The sequence below is a fragment of the Saimiri boliviensis genome, chromosome 17 (assembly GCF_048565385.1).
Source record: "Saimiri boliviensis isolate mSaiBol1 chromosome 17, mSaiBol1.pri, whole genome shotgun sequence".
NCBI classification, from domain to species: Eukaryota; Metazoa; Chordata; class Mammalia; order Primates; family Cebidae; genus Saimiri; species Saimiri boliviensis.
In genome coordinates this window covers 6587801-6602794 of record NC_133465.1, presented here as the reverse complement: position 1 = coordinate 6602794, position 14994 = coordinate 6587801, and the positions used below count along the sequence as shown (strand labels likewise).

The window sequence follows — 14994 nt, the reverse complement described above, 5'->3', positions numbered from 1 at the left end:
TTAAACATTTTGGGAAAATAAAGTAATCCTTTTCACTGTTATATTTAGGTACGATGAGCCAATGATAAAAGTATACAGTTGGAGATTAACAGCTGGAAAATAGTGAGCACTGTTACAACTGGAACAGTCACCAGATTTATAATTTTGTTATGTGTGTGGACACATTTAGTATTATTGTGACAAAGCAACTTGTCCACTTTTAACCTTTAAAACTGAGCATCACCTTTCCTTTCCAGTGAAACAAAAAGAAAATTTAAAAATAAACAGGAAAAAAGTTAGAGAATGTCAATTCCAAATAAGATCCTACAGGTTCTGTTGATTCTCCCATCGAACAGCAGGGCTCAAGTTATCATTAGGAGAGAATTTATTTTAAAATGTGTCATCTTAAACTGCAAGGATGTCTGTCAAATCTCACAAACATTCCAAAGGAAAAACCATGTTGTCAAAACGCCCACTTAACCCACCCAAACATTTCAAACCCACCCTTTGCTGACCTTCTATAATTCCATTAAAAAAAATTTTTTTTCTTATTTTTAACAAGAGAAAGTCGACAGATACATGTTGGTAAATGCTAACTGTGCATATTCACATAGAGACACGGTATGCTCTGAGTTCAATATGCAGAGAAAGGAAGAAAAAAGCTAGAATTCTGGGCACTGCTACAGAGACTTCCAGCTTCCAGCCAAGACAAGGAAGCAGGTTTTTCTGTTTCCCCCCACAGGGCTCAGTGGTATTGATTCCACGCAGTTTTTGTTCAGACAGGAAAGGATAAAAATGAATTTTGAACTGAAAGGGGTAGAGACTCTTCCCATTGTATTCTGCTCAAGGTATTTCCCCCCAAATAAGTTGAGAACCATGGTGTAGAGAAGAGAGACTTCAAGAACAGGGTGGCTGAGCATAAGAGTAAGGAGCGGGGGGGGGGCGGGGGGGCGGGGGGTGGTTGGGAGACTGTACTTGCTCCCAGGGACTAGAGAAAATTTTTTAAAAAGGAGGTTGGAATCCATTAGCGTTCTATTCGTCATCTTCTGCTTCATCCCCTTCTCCTTGCTCCCCTTTATCATCATCTTCTTCACCTTCCTCCTCATCCCTTTCTTCATCAATATCTTTTAATCCTTCCTCCTCTTCATCATCTTCTTCTTCTCCTTCTTCATCATCCATATCAGAAACCAAGTAGCACTGTAATGGGTTTGGTCAAACATTATCTTTGATGGCCTCTCCCGACTCATCAGCACCTGCATCGGAAAATGGTCGGTAAACCCGGTAAAGCAGCTCCCTGGCTCCTCCAGCTGCTTCTTTCTGCTGACTTTATTCTGCGTCTGACTTGGAGGCTTCGTCAAACCCTTTTCAGATTTTCATTTGATTTCAGTGCACTTTGAAGATGGAACACCCCTCTCATTCAGATTAAATTCTTTGGGGAAAACTTTATTTTCAAAGTAAGGATTTTCATCAAAATAAAAACCTATTCTGTAACCTGACTTAATGTCTTCAAATTCTGTCACTTCGACTCTGGTCAAATAAGGCATGCCTCTTCGTCCGCCTCCCCAGGCGGTGCGGGCACGTGCGGACCCCAGCATGCGGGATCCCCGCGATCCACTCCGACCTCTTCTGAAAGAAATGGTTGGCAGAGTGGGTTATATTTCTGCTCCACTTTCGGGACCTCACTGGGCTTGTTCATTGAGTCTACTTCATTTTGGACTTCATCAGCGTGTTCAGTTGTTTCTCGCTGTTTTTTTCCGAGATCCCGTCGGACCTGCAGCCGTGGGAGCTCATGGCTTTGGCCGCGGGCGCCGCCATGGCGGGCCAGGGAAGGCGGATTCCTCCTCCTGCCAAATGCGCGGGTGCCCCCTCGGCCCGGTCCCCTCTTTCCGGCCTGACCCGCAGGTACCAGCCGAGGCTGCGGGCGGGTCCGTGACGCGGCGGTGCGGGCGGGCGCCTGATGACGAGGTCGGGGCCGGGGCTGCCCGCGGGGGCCGGAGGGTGAGGTGCGGGCCGGGGCCGCCCGCGGGGACCTGACGGGCCGGGGCTGCGGGCGGTGACCTCACGGTGACGAGGCCGCGCAGCAGGTACCGACGACGGGGTGCGGGCCGGGGCTGCGGGCGGTGACCTCACGGTGACGAGGCCGCGCAGCAGGTACCGACGACGGGGTGCGGGCCGGGGCTGCGGGCGGTGACCTCACGGTGACGAGGCCGCGCAGCAGGTACCGACGACGGGGTGCGGGCCGGGGCTGCGGGCGGTGACCTCACGGTGACCGGCTGCGGGCGCGCACCTGACTGCTGCGAGGTCCGCGCTGGGCCGGCGGACGGGCCCGGTCCCAGCTCCTGCTCAAGGAGGGGAGGCGGGGGCGGGGGCGGCGTGGCGGGCGGCTCAGCTCCCCCACTAGCCCAGATTTATAATTTAAAAAAAAAAAAAAAATTTTTTTTTTGAGACAGAGTCTCGCTCCGTCACCCAGGCTGGAGTAAATACAGTGGCGCGATCTCGGCTCACTGCGACCTTCGCCTCCCGGGTTCGAGCGATTCTCCTGCCTCAGCCTTCAGAGTAGCCGGGACTGCAGGCGCACGCGACCGCACCCGGCTAATTTTTGTTTTCTGTTTTTGTTGTTGTTGTTGTTGTTGTTTTTTAGTAGCGACTGGGTTTCACTATGTTGGCCAGACTGGTCTCGAACTCCTGACCTCGTGATCCGCCCGCCTCAGCCTCCCAAAGCGCTTGGATTACAGGCGTGAGCCACTGCACCTGGCCCAAATTTATAACTTTTAAATGAAAACAAATTACCCCATCCCCTTTTCTAATTTACATTTCTTCTCTAATAATATTTCTTTAAAAAAAAAATTAAAAAAACAAAACAAAAACTTAGCTTTCTACTTAGTACTGCCTGGGAGAAATGGTCTAACAAAAGACCTCCAGAAATTGCTTCCAGATTTACATAATTGAAAAAATTAAAGCTCCTAGATTATTAATTCACAGGGCAAAGGAATGCCCCCTTCTCTTTCTGATCTTTTCTGAAAGCTTTGACCCTTGTCTTATTTCTATTGCCTCATTTCATCATTGTGTAAAAAGCATCATACCACATGATGAGATACATGCCATGGCTATGGTGTTTTTGCAAAATTGAAAATACATTTCCGTGAAATGGTAAGAATATATTGCAAAAAGTTTTCTATTTAAAACACACACGCACGCACGCACGCACTCCAGCCTGGGCAACAAGAACAAAACTCCATCTCAAACACACACACACCCCTTTCCAGAATGCAAAACAGATGATCGTTATCATAAGCATTTCCAATTAGTGGTTTGGGATCTACCGGCATGTCCTCAAGGCCTTTGATTCCAAGTCAGTTGTCTCTGTCAGGTTCCTCCTTCTCTGCTACTCCCCAATTCTTAGCTGGCTGGGAATAACACTGTGAAGATTCTACTGTTCACCAAGTTTTTACTAAAAAATGTAATGTTCAGAGACTATGATTTTTTTTAAACATCATTACTAAGATAGTAAAATTATTTCAGTATGAGATAATCTCACCTATAATATTAAACCATATTAAACATATTAAAGACATATTTAAACAAAAACTTAAAAAAAAAAAAACTACTGCACCAAGGATAGAGTTAAAATAGGGTTCTGGGGTACTAAGGGGTTTTTTTTGTTTTGTTTTGTTTCTTTGAGACAAAGTCTCACTCTGTTGTTTAGGCTGGAGTGCAGTGGTGAAATCTCAGCTAACTGCAACCTCTGCCTCCCAGGTTCAAGCAATTCTCCTGCCTCAGCCTCCTGAGTAGCTGGGATTATAGGCGCCTACCACTATGCCTGGCTAATTTTTGTATTTTTAGCAGGGATGGGGTTTCACCATGTTGGCTAGGCTGGTCTTGAATCCTGACCTGAAGTGATCCACCACCTTGATGTCCCATAGTGCTGAGATTACAGGCGTGGGCCACCACACCTGGCCTTGGGGTACTAAGTCTTAATTTAATAACTAGGACACATTTTGAGTATACAAGTTTCACTAAAAATACATACCTTTACACACCAACAAAATTTTTACAATCCTTAAAAATACATTTTATATTTTGTTTTTTGAAATATATATTGTTTAAAAATATCTCTTGCTAAGAAATCTTTGCCATTTCTTAGGGGTACATTCCTACTATTTGTTTTAAAGCACACAGAGATTAAAATGCATTTAAAAATATATATGTGCATTACAAACAACGTCAAATAGAAGGTAGTAAACCAGAATTTCTCATACCTGTTGGATAGTAGGCTTGAGAGTACTGTGCCGAGGGTGTGTAGTTACTGTATTTTTGGGAGGAGCTGACCATTGTTTGAGGACCTTGTTGAACATGTACAGATGTGGCGCTGGGCTGCAGCGTATAGGTAACCTCAGCTGGAAACCTCTGGAGTACAGGAAATGGAACCCCTTTATCTGAAAATGTGGGAGATGTCTCCACTTGTCCAGGGTGCATTCCAAGGGAGTTCTGCCATATTCTATGAGGAATTGGGGTCCGATCTAAACTTTTCATAGGAAAAGTACTGTGGTCGTGGGATGAAGTTACGTAGGAGTAAGGAGACAAACTATCTCGCCGAAATGACCTGTGAAATTGTCCTACAGCCACTGGTCCTGCGTAAAAGAGGAAGAGCACATTTACTACTTTTACATTACACCACCAGACATAGTAAACCAAAGATCATAAAATGTACTACTCTTCACCTATCAGCCATTTTTAACACAACGAAAGTTTAGTTTTGGTAAAAACAAGTTCAGAATCAACAATATGAAACATATAATGCTGAAAGAAGAATCAAATAAACCTTTGTTTTCTCAGTGTAATAGTCATAAAAGACAAAGTGCCCAAACTCTAATATTAAATCAAATGTTAAATCAAATATTCAACATTAAAAGCCTTTTATACACGATTTGGCCATCTTAATTTTTGCTTTATTTGCCTGACCCAGATTTTTCCAACGTGTAAGCTACTTCCTAAAAGTTTTCCATTCAGCCTTTCAAACCATTTTGGAGCATTAATAACACGCATAAAAATAAGCTCTCTACCAAAAAATAAATGGGTGTGACATATAACAATTACAAAACACTTAAAAAGTAACACTCTTTGCAATCTGTCATCTGTCTATCGCTCCATCAATTGACTGACCTACAGGGTTGCATTCTGTTGCCCAGGCTGCAGTGCAGTGATGTGATCTTGGGTCACTCTAGCCTCAAACTTCCAGACTCAAGCAATCCTCCTACTTCAGCCTCCCGAGTAGCTGGAACTATAGGTGCACACCACCAAGCAATGTTACTTTTTTTTACTTTTTGTAGAGACAAGGTCTTGCCACTTTCCCAGGCTCATCTGCAGCTCCTGGGCTCAAGCGATCCTCCTGCCTCGGCCTCCCAATGTGCTAGGATTACAGAAATGAGCCACTGTACCTGGCCTGGTTTTTGTACTTAAAAAAAAGGAAAAATCATTTTTAAGAGGCCTATCATTTGAATACATTCAGTCTTCTGAAGTAGAATTTTTTTCCCCCTATTAAAGACCACTTGATTTCCAGGGCCCCAGAATTTGTGTTGTATATGTTTATTTTTGGCATTGTTTTATTCTTTTTTTCTTAGAGTCTTGCTTTGTCTTTAGGCTGGAGTGCAGTGGTGTGAACATGGCTCACTGCAGCCTCAAACTCCTGGGCTCAAGCCATCCTCTCACCTCAGCTTCCCAGCTAGGAGTTTAATGCACTACCACACCTGGCTAATTTTTTTTTTTTTTTTTTTTTTGTAGGGCAGGAGCCTCTTTATGTTGCCCAGGCTGATCTTGAACCCCTGGGCTCAAGCAGTCCTCCTGCCTTTCCCTCCCAAAGTGCTGGGATTACAGGCATGAGCCACCATGTCTTGCCCTCCCTTTCAAATTTTTAAAAATAATAATCTTTGTAGAAAAATCAGGCTTGAAAAGTTTGACTTAGTTTACTCCTTCATCCCCTAAATCATCATTTTCTGTGATTTTTCTTTCTTCAGGGTCTTTCTAGTAGTATTTCTTCCCAGATATCAGTGGCTCTCAAAATTGGTTTACATCTGAATCACCTGAAGAGTTTGTTTAAAATCCACGAATTCAGGCCCAGAGATTCTGATACCTGTCTTCTCTTTATTAGCAAGTTAAAAAGGAATAAAAAGTAGAGATAAGGAAGAGAGAGAAAAGGCAATAGTATGTAATGAGGAAAGGGAGAATATAAGTGTTGCAGGACTATAGATTATGATTCTTGAACATAAACAAAACTAGCCTAATTTATTCCTAAGGAGAATTTTGCATTAAATCGTGTGATTTGATTCACAAGTTCCTTTCAATTTATTAAGTTAATCTGTAAAACAGAGGGAAAACCTATTATGCACCACTGAAGTATTAAACTACATGTTGAAAGTTGGAACTCAAATATCTGCTTTTCCAAATAATCAAATTGTAAACCCATTCAACAAGTTACATATCTGTCATTCTATTTCTGTGGCTTAATTTCCTTTGAAGAATAAAGCAGGCCACCCATGTTGGTTCATGCCTGTAATCCCAGCACTTTGAGAGGCCAAGATGGGCAGATCACTTGAGTCCAAGAGTTCAAGAGCGGCCTGAGCAACATAGTGATACCCCATCTCTACAAAATATACAAAAATCAGCTGGGCATGATGGTACATGCCTGTAATCCCAGCTACTCAGGAGGCTGGGGCAGGAGAACAGCTTAAATCTGGGAGGTGGAGGTTGCAGTGAGCTGAGATTGAGCCACTATACTCCAGTCTGGGTGACACAGTGAGACCCTGTCTCAAAAAGAGAGAATAAAGCACTATTGAGTCCAGGAGTTCAAGGTTACAGTGAGCTATGATCATACCACTGCACTCTAGCCTGGGTGACAGAGTGAGATCCTGTCTCTTAAAAATAAAGCATTAATGCCCCCCAAAAACAAATACACACATATGAACAACACAAATTCTGGAACCCTGCAAATCAAGAGGCTTTATCTAATGGGGGGAAATCCTACTTCAGAAGATTGAATTCAAATGATAAACCTCTGAAAAACTATTTTTCCTTTCTTCCTTTAAAGTACAAAAAATAGACCCTGTGCAGTGCCTCATTTCTCTAATTCTAGCACTCTGGGAGGCCAAGGTGGGAGGATTCCTTCATCTTGGAATTTCAGACCAGCATAGGCAAAATGGTGAGATCCCAGCCAGGTGTGGTAGCTGATGCTTGTAATACGAGCATTTTGGGAGGCCGAGGAGGGCAGATCACTTGAGGTCAGGAGTTTGAGACCAGCCTGGCCAAATGGTGAAACACCATCTCTATCAAAAAGACAAAAATTAGCTGGGCTTGGTGGTGCATGCCTGTAGTCCCAGCTACTCGGGAGTCTGAGGAAGAGTAGCTTGAACCGGGGAGGCGGAGGTTACAGTGAGCCAAGATTATGCCACTGACAGTCTAGGCAACATGACAAGACTCCATCTCAAAAAAAAAAAAAAAAAAAAAAAGGAAAGAAAGAAAAAGAAAAAAAAAATAGTGAGATCCTGTCTCTACAAAAAATAAAAAATCAGCCAGGTGTGTTGGCATGCACCAATAGCCTTAGCTAGGAAGCTGAGGTGGGAAGATGACTGATCCTCGGAAATCAAGGCTGCAGTGAGCCAGGTTTATACCACTGCACTCCAGCCTGGGTCACAGGGGGAGACTCTGTCTTTTTAAAAAAAAAAAAAAAAGTGCAAAAAACAGTTTCTATGCTGCTTGGTTAGCAATTCCATATGTACACACACTTTGAACTCACTACTGACCACCCCCTCCCCCCATTTTTTTCTTTGCTCTTCACAAGAAGTGTTTCTCTACATCCAAAACTACCCATTGCTTGATTTCTCTTGAGATGCTCACATGTCAACACTACATGCTGCCTACAGAATACAACAGCTCTGCCCTCCTCAGGGATAAGCTATTGGTGAATTTTCAGGCTGTAAATAACTTAAGCAGCTAATTAAAGAATTCTCTACCTTGGCTTAAATTGTTTTATATCTGTCTACTTCTATCATGATAAACTTGGAGTGACAGCCAATTAACTATTTTAGATGTTGTTAAAATTAGAACATGGTCAAGATTAGAAGGGCATTCTTTTTTAAAATAAAGAACCAAGACATGTTCAGCCCTTATTCTTCCGTTAAGGGTTACCTCATAGGGCTTAATTCAGATCAACATTACAGAGCATCACCTATATGTCTTCAGAATATCTTTAAGATATATTTGGCAAAGTTTGAATCCAGAATTCTGGAAATATAGGGCAGGATGAATTTGTGTTCTTAAAAATTCTATTTCTGCTGGGCGCAGTGGCTCACGCCTGTAATCTTAGCACTTTGGGAGGCCGAGGTGGATGGATCACGAGGTCAGGAGATCAAGATCATCCTGGCCCAACATGATGAAACTCTGTCTCTACTTAAAAAAAAAAAAAAAATAGTGGTGGCATGCACCTGTATTGTCAGCTAAGGCAGAAGAACTGCTTGAACCCAGAAGGTGGAGTTTGCAGTGAGCCAGGATTGCGCCATGGCATTCCAGCCTGGTGACAGAGTGAGACTGTCCCCCCAAAAAAGGTCTATTTATTTTATGGAAGTGCATCTGAACTAATCAATTCCCAGGAAAGAGTCCAAAAACTTGCCTCTTGAGAGCATGGTAACCCCAAGAAAAAACAGATTATCTGCTTCTCATACCTGTTACTTAGTTTAGAATGTCTTAACAAACATGGTAAAATAACTGCTTCTAAAAACAAAATAACAAATGTGGAAAAATAACAAAAGGGGAAAAACATGCAATCTCACGTTTCTTACCAAGTATACTCTTGGAAGGTGAACAGTACAGTTGGTTCAGTGGCTCTAAATAAAAGAACTAGGTCCTAAAACAGAGGATTCTATTATAGAATAGAGAGAGAGAGAGAAGTATTCAACCCATACACTGAAATAGAACACATAAAACATGGAAACTGAGCAGTGGCAATGTAGTCAGGCACATAACCAAGGCAAGATTTAAGAAGAAGAAGAGCCGAGCGCGGTGGCTCAAGCCTGTAATCCCAGCACTTTGGGAGGCTGAGGCGGGTGGATCACGAGGTCAAGAGATCAAGACCAGCCTGGTCAACGTGGTGAAACCCCGTCTCTACTAAAAATACAAAAAATTAGCTGGGCCTGGTGGCGCGTGCCTATAATCCCAGCTACTCAGGAGGCTGAGGCAGAAGAATTGCCTGAACCCAGGAGGCGGAGGTTGCGGTGAGCCGAGATTGCGCCATTGCACTCCAGCCTGGGCAACAAGAGCGAAACTCCGTCTCAAAAAAAAAAAAAAAAAAAAAGAAGAAGAATTAGATGAGGATAAATAGAAGAGCCAAGGACATAGAACATGGAATGAGAACCAAACAAAGTGTATTCTTAAACGACTTTGTTCAATTATTCAAGTTCCAGTATTCTTGAACCTACATCCAATTACATTCCATCTGAACCAGTAACACAGTTCCCTAGTGAACCAAGCCTATGGTGTAGACAGTCCACAACTGACATACCTTCTGCACACACCAACAGGTAGAATGGTAAAAAAGAAAAAAAAAAAAAAAACACCAAACAGGAAAGTCATGAAAACAATACTTGACTAGCAATTAACTTGACTAGTTATATATAGACTGACATATAACCTATACTGAAAGAGCATAATTTATGTTTTTCAACAAATAGTAATCTTTAAAATGCTGACCAACTGAACTTTAAGTGAATAAAATCAGATTCCAAATAGCCCCTGAATTTCTTCAATTAAAGTGGACTCCATCCTTAAAATACAGCTGGGTTTAAGATAGGTGAGGGAAAAAGATCAGAGACGAGAAGTTCGTTTTTATGTGTGTATGCATGTATGTTTCTTTGTTTGAAGTGGTTATCCCATTTCTCCCAAAACCACATTTTCTAGTCTTTTCTCCTTATACCCACCAGACACGCAACCTGGGGGGAAAAAAAATCCATGTCAAGAGATTCTGCCAAATGTATGCCATGATATTGTCTCCATTGCCTTGCTCCCTACCATTTCCTGCCAAAATCAGTGGCCATCACATGGAAGTGGCTTAATATTCCTCTAGCACATTCTTATGCCACTGCTGCTTCTTCAACTTATTATTGGAACTTTAACCTAGTCCCTTATCTTCTAAACTCCACAGTGGACACATAACCTAGTTCCTTATCTTCTAAATTCCAAATGAGCCAAGTACTATTGTCATTCCTAACCCTGGGCAAAGGTTAAGTTAAACAGTGTTATTTTATTTGTATACTTAAACTTTTCCATTAACCCCAAAATAACCCAGATTTCTTTATAATAAATCCACATTAACATGCTGAAAATGTATCTATTACTCTCCTAGTTGAAGGTGAAGAATGAATTATTACTATATCCTGTTGGTTTCTTGGTATACTGCTTCATATCATGGACTCTTTAAACAGAGAAATGAAATATTGCTTCCCTTGCCTTCCTGAAAGAAGGGGAAGAACATCAAAAATCAAGCCTATAGGCCTGGCACGGTGGTGGCTCACGCCTGTAATCCCAACACTTCCAGAGGCTAAAGTGGGCAGACTGCTTGAGCCCAGGAGTTCCAGACCAGCTTGGGCAACAGGCTGAAACCCTGTCTCCACCAAAAATACAAAAAATTAGCTGGGTGTGGTAGCCGTGCCTGTAGTCCCAGCTACTCCAGAGGCTGAGATGGGAGGAGCCCTTGAGCCTGGGAGGCAGAGGTTGCAGTAAGCCAAGATCTTGCCACTGCACTCCAGCCTGAGAGACAGAGTGAGTCCCTATCTCAAAACAAAACAAACAAACAAAAAACAAGTCTATAAAATAATTTGGCCAGGTGCAGTGGCTCACACCTGTAATCCCAACACTTTGGGAGGCCGAGGCAGGCAGATCACCTGAGGTCAGGAGTTGAAAGCCAGCCTGGTCAACATGGTGAAACTCCATCTCTACTAACAATACAAAAATTAGCCAGGTATGGTGGCAGGTAGCTGTAATCCAGCTAGTCGAGAGGCTGAAGCAGGAGAATCACTTGAACCTGGGAGGCAGAGGTTGCAGTGAGCCGAGATCATGCCATCACACTCCAGCTTGAGAGATTTTGTCTCAAAAAATAAAATAGGCTGGGCGCAGTGGCTCACGCCTGTAATCCCAACACTTTGCGAGGCTGAGGCGGGTGGATCACCTGAGGTCAGGAGTTCAAGACCAGCCAGGCCAATGTGGTGAAACCTCATTTCTACTTAAAAATACAAAAATTATCCAGGAGTGGTGGCATGTGCCTGTAATCCCAGCTACTCAAGAGGCTGAGGCAGGAGAATTGCTTGAACCTGGAAGGCAGAGGTTGCAGTGAGCCGAGATCATGCCATTGCACTCCAGCCTGGGCAACAAGAGCAAAACTCCGTCTCAAAATAAATAAATAAAATAAACAAACAAATAATTCACTATCACAGAGGGTTTCTCAACTTTTACCACATACAGATGTACACCGAAAAGCTTTTTCAATACCAAAAGATTGTAGCCAATAGTGATACATTCAAAGGCTGCAAATGTGAGCTTTCTAATAATTCTTTTTAAAACTTGACAGCTATAAGGAAAACCATTTTTTCTTATGTTTGTCTAGTCATACCCCTTTAAGGAAGCATCAAGCTCTAATTCACTATAATGAAAGAAATGTGTAAGGCTGGGCACAGTGGCTCATGCCTGTAATCCCAGCACTTTGAGAGGCCAAGGCAGGCGAATCATGAGATCAAGAGATAGAGACCATCCTGGCCAACGTAGTGAAACCCCATCTCTACTAAAAATACAAAAATTAGCCGGGCGTGGTGACGCGTCTGTAGCCCCAGCGATTCAGGTGGCTGAGGCAGAATCGATTGAACCCGGGAGGCGGAGGTTGCACTGAGCCAAGATCGCGGCACTGCACTCCGGCCTGATGTCAGAGCGAGACTGCGTTTCAAAAGGAAGAAACGTGTAGCCAATTCATTCTACATAGGAACTACATCTTGTAAGCGACAATGTATCATTGTATTTTTGCTCTTAAGGCATATAAACAACATCTGCCATACTACGCATTACTCAGAACCTTAAATCTGATTATTGTAACCCTTCTTCCAAAATTTCTTATATGTGCCAACAGGTGGAAGGTGGCAGCCCTCTTCAAGGACAAATTTCCACCCCAGGCACCTTTTCCAAAACTTTCCCTTGGTTGCTATTGCAATGTTTTAAGTTCTCTTGACTGATGTCCTTCCCTCTCACCTTAACCCACTCTGCTTCCCCCTGGAGCAAAGGAGCGCCTTCCGTTCCTTCCAGACCCAATGTTTTAACAAAGGCCTACTTATTCTGGATGTTTCCAGTGGACAGTGTGGGTCTCAGGAAGGTCAACGGAGGCTTAGAAGTAGGTAAACTTCTGGGGTTCAAACTGGAGACCCGTAGAAGGCGGAGGTCCCCTTTGCTGCCAGTGGGCTCAGAAGGGGCCAAATGCTCACAGACCCTCCAGGTGAGGGCCGGTGGCCACCGCGCTGCTGCTGCGGAGAACGGTGGCGGCGGCGGCGGGACCCCCGGCCCCAGGGGAGCACAGCGGACAGCGGGTCCCGGGCGCCTTTCGGACGCCCCCAAGGTGAGGATGTGCGCGAACGCGCCCTCGAGCGGCGGCTGCTCCGCGCCACCCATGTGCCCGCCGCAGGCAGCCCGGACTCACCGTGCGGCTCGGGCCGGGACCCCGCGGGCGGCGGCGGCGGCGGCGGCTCCTGGGGCTGCAGCGGGGTCGGGGCGGCGGCCGAGGCGGCGGAGGCGGAGGCCGAGGTGATGAGCAGCCGCTGGAAGCGGTTGGGCGGGCGGCAGGGCACCTCCAGGCCGGCCGCCAGCTTGGCCTTGTTGGCGCTGGTCAGGCGCTTGAGGTGCACGAGCAGCTGCGGCTGGTCGCGGCGGAAGTGCGGGCTGTGGAAGTGGTGGAGGGGCCCGTCCCCCGCCGGCCCGCCGCCCCCCGGCCCCGGCCCCGGCCCGGCCGCCCCCGGCCCGCCCAGCACCACCTTGCGGAAGCCGTAGAGGTTGAGCTGGCGGATGAAGCTGGTGAAGTTGGTGGTTTTGAAGAGCTCGGGCTCGGCCCCGGCCCCCGCGGCCCCGCCGCCGCCGCCGCCGCCGCCCCCCGGCCCGGGCGGGCTGAGCAGCTCGGCCTCGAACAGCGGCTGGTCGATGAGCAGCCCCTCGCCGCGGCCGTCCCAGCGGATGGAGCGGTAGCGCGGGCTGTTCACCAGGCGCCACAGTTTGGCGGGGAAGTTGTTGGGGTTGATGGGGGTGGAGAGCAGCGCCTCCTCCATCGCCCCGCCGGGCCCGGGCCTCGCCCCTCCCCGAGCCGAGCTCTCCCTCCCCGTTCTCGATTCCCCCCCGGGCCTTCGCCTCGCCCCGTCCGCTCCTGCCGGCGCCCGGCCGCCGCGGACCCGGGACGGTTGGTGCACGAGGCCCCGCGGCGCCTCCGAGCGCGGCCAATGGGGCCTCGAGTTCCCGCCACGCGGCGCGGGCACCTCCCCCTCGGCGGCCGCGCGCCCCGGCCCGGCCCGTCGGAAGCCCGCGGCACCCGGGCAGGGGCGCCCTGCCCTAGGCGTTCCCCGACCGCAGGCCGGGAAGGCTGCCCGCCGGGGCGTTCGAAGTCCTGCGAAGCGAGAAGCCCGGTTACCCACCGTGGAATACCAGGAGGCGTGTTTTTCCACCCAGCCGGCGAGTGGGGACTTGGAATGCAGAGAAAAGTGTGCATGGGCAGCAGAGGCGGCCATTCTGGGGACCGAAGGGCCTGGCCTGCAGCAAACCGTGGAGCTGCTCATCTCTCCAAACAAAAATGCTGCTGCTGGAGGTCATATGTATCTTGAGTAAATGGATTCACCTGTTAGATAGTAGCATCTTGTATACTCTCTCAGGTCAGCGTTTTGCTCTAGACAATTTACTCAAGGTCAGATGAGAACTGAGGGCTCTGGGAGGAGGGGATCAGGAGAATCTAAGGACTTAACTATTTTGTGTGCCTGCTTAACCAGCTGGTGGCATTTTAGACATTAAAGAGAAAGAAAGATGGGATAGAACTCTACGGTATCCGTAAGAATCGATCCCTAGCCAATCAATCAATAAGAATATAACCAGAACTGTGCTGATTGAAAAATAGAGGTTCATTTGAAAATGGAAACTGGCCGGGCGCAGTGGCTCCCGCCTGTAATCCAAACACTTGGGGAGACTGGGCTGGGTGGATTGCTTGAGCCCAAGAGTTCGAGACCAGCCAGACCAGTATGGTGAACCCCCGTCTCTACTAAAAATACAAAAATTAGCCAGTGTGGTAGCACACCTGTAGTCCCAGCTACTCAGGAGGCTGAGGCAGGAGAATCGCTTACATGGAGAAGGCGGAGACTGCAGCGAGCCGAGATCGCACCACTGCACTCCAGACTGGGTGACAGAGACTCCGTCTCTAAATAAATAAATAGGAAATTGCTGGTAGAAAGGGGTACAATGTTCTACTCTTCTCATGGTCAAAGAGTGAAAATTAAGTTTTCTTAGAAATGAAAATAAATAAAAAGACTCAACAAAGCAGCACTAATATAGAGATTTTATTTAAACTGTATTGAATTTTTACAGCACATTGCATGTTTGTCACAACGCAACTGCACGGTTTGGATTTTTGGCCACATCATATCACTTACATCCACAACAGCTCTGAAAGGAGTATTTGATGAACACATCTGAGCCAAGAGCCCAGAGTCTCTCTCCAAGGCCATGCAGTTTATTCACTGATGAGACAGTCCCTCAAAACAGCCGCACTAAGTAGACAGATATAGTCTCCCCAAATGTTACCAATCTTACTCCCCTTGAAAACAAGCAGAGTGAAGTGCAATGAAAGTCAGGTTAATTAAAAAGCCACTCACAACTGGCAGTAAATTTTAATGATTAAGAAAATGCTTAAAATAATTTTATGTATCAGAAACAAGGAATAGCTTGTTACTTTTTCAATGATCT

The 14994-nt window shown here is 46.0% G+C and overlaps 1 protein-coding gene and 1 pseudogene across 1 annotated transcript in view; both read right to left on the bottom strand.

Moving 5' to 3' along the window:
- Positions 1-13319, bottom strand: part of HSF5 (heat shock transcription factor 5) — a 56686-nt gene extending 43367 nt beyond the window's left edge. The window contains exons 1-2 of the mRNA XM_039476546.2: positions 12701-13319; positions 4239-4610 (exon numbers count right to left, since the gene is read on the bottom strand). Of these exons, the coding sequence (XP_039332480.1) occupies positions 4239-4610; positions 12701-13319 (991 nt within the window). The remainder of the gene's footprint in view (positions 1-4238; positions 4611-12700) is intronic.
- LOC104651609 (protein SET-like) lies at positions 979-2105 on the bottom strand (annotated as a pseudogene).
- Positions 13320-14994: the final 1675 nt, after the last annotated feature.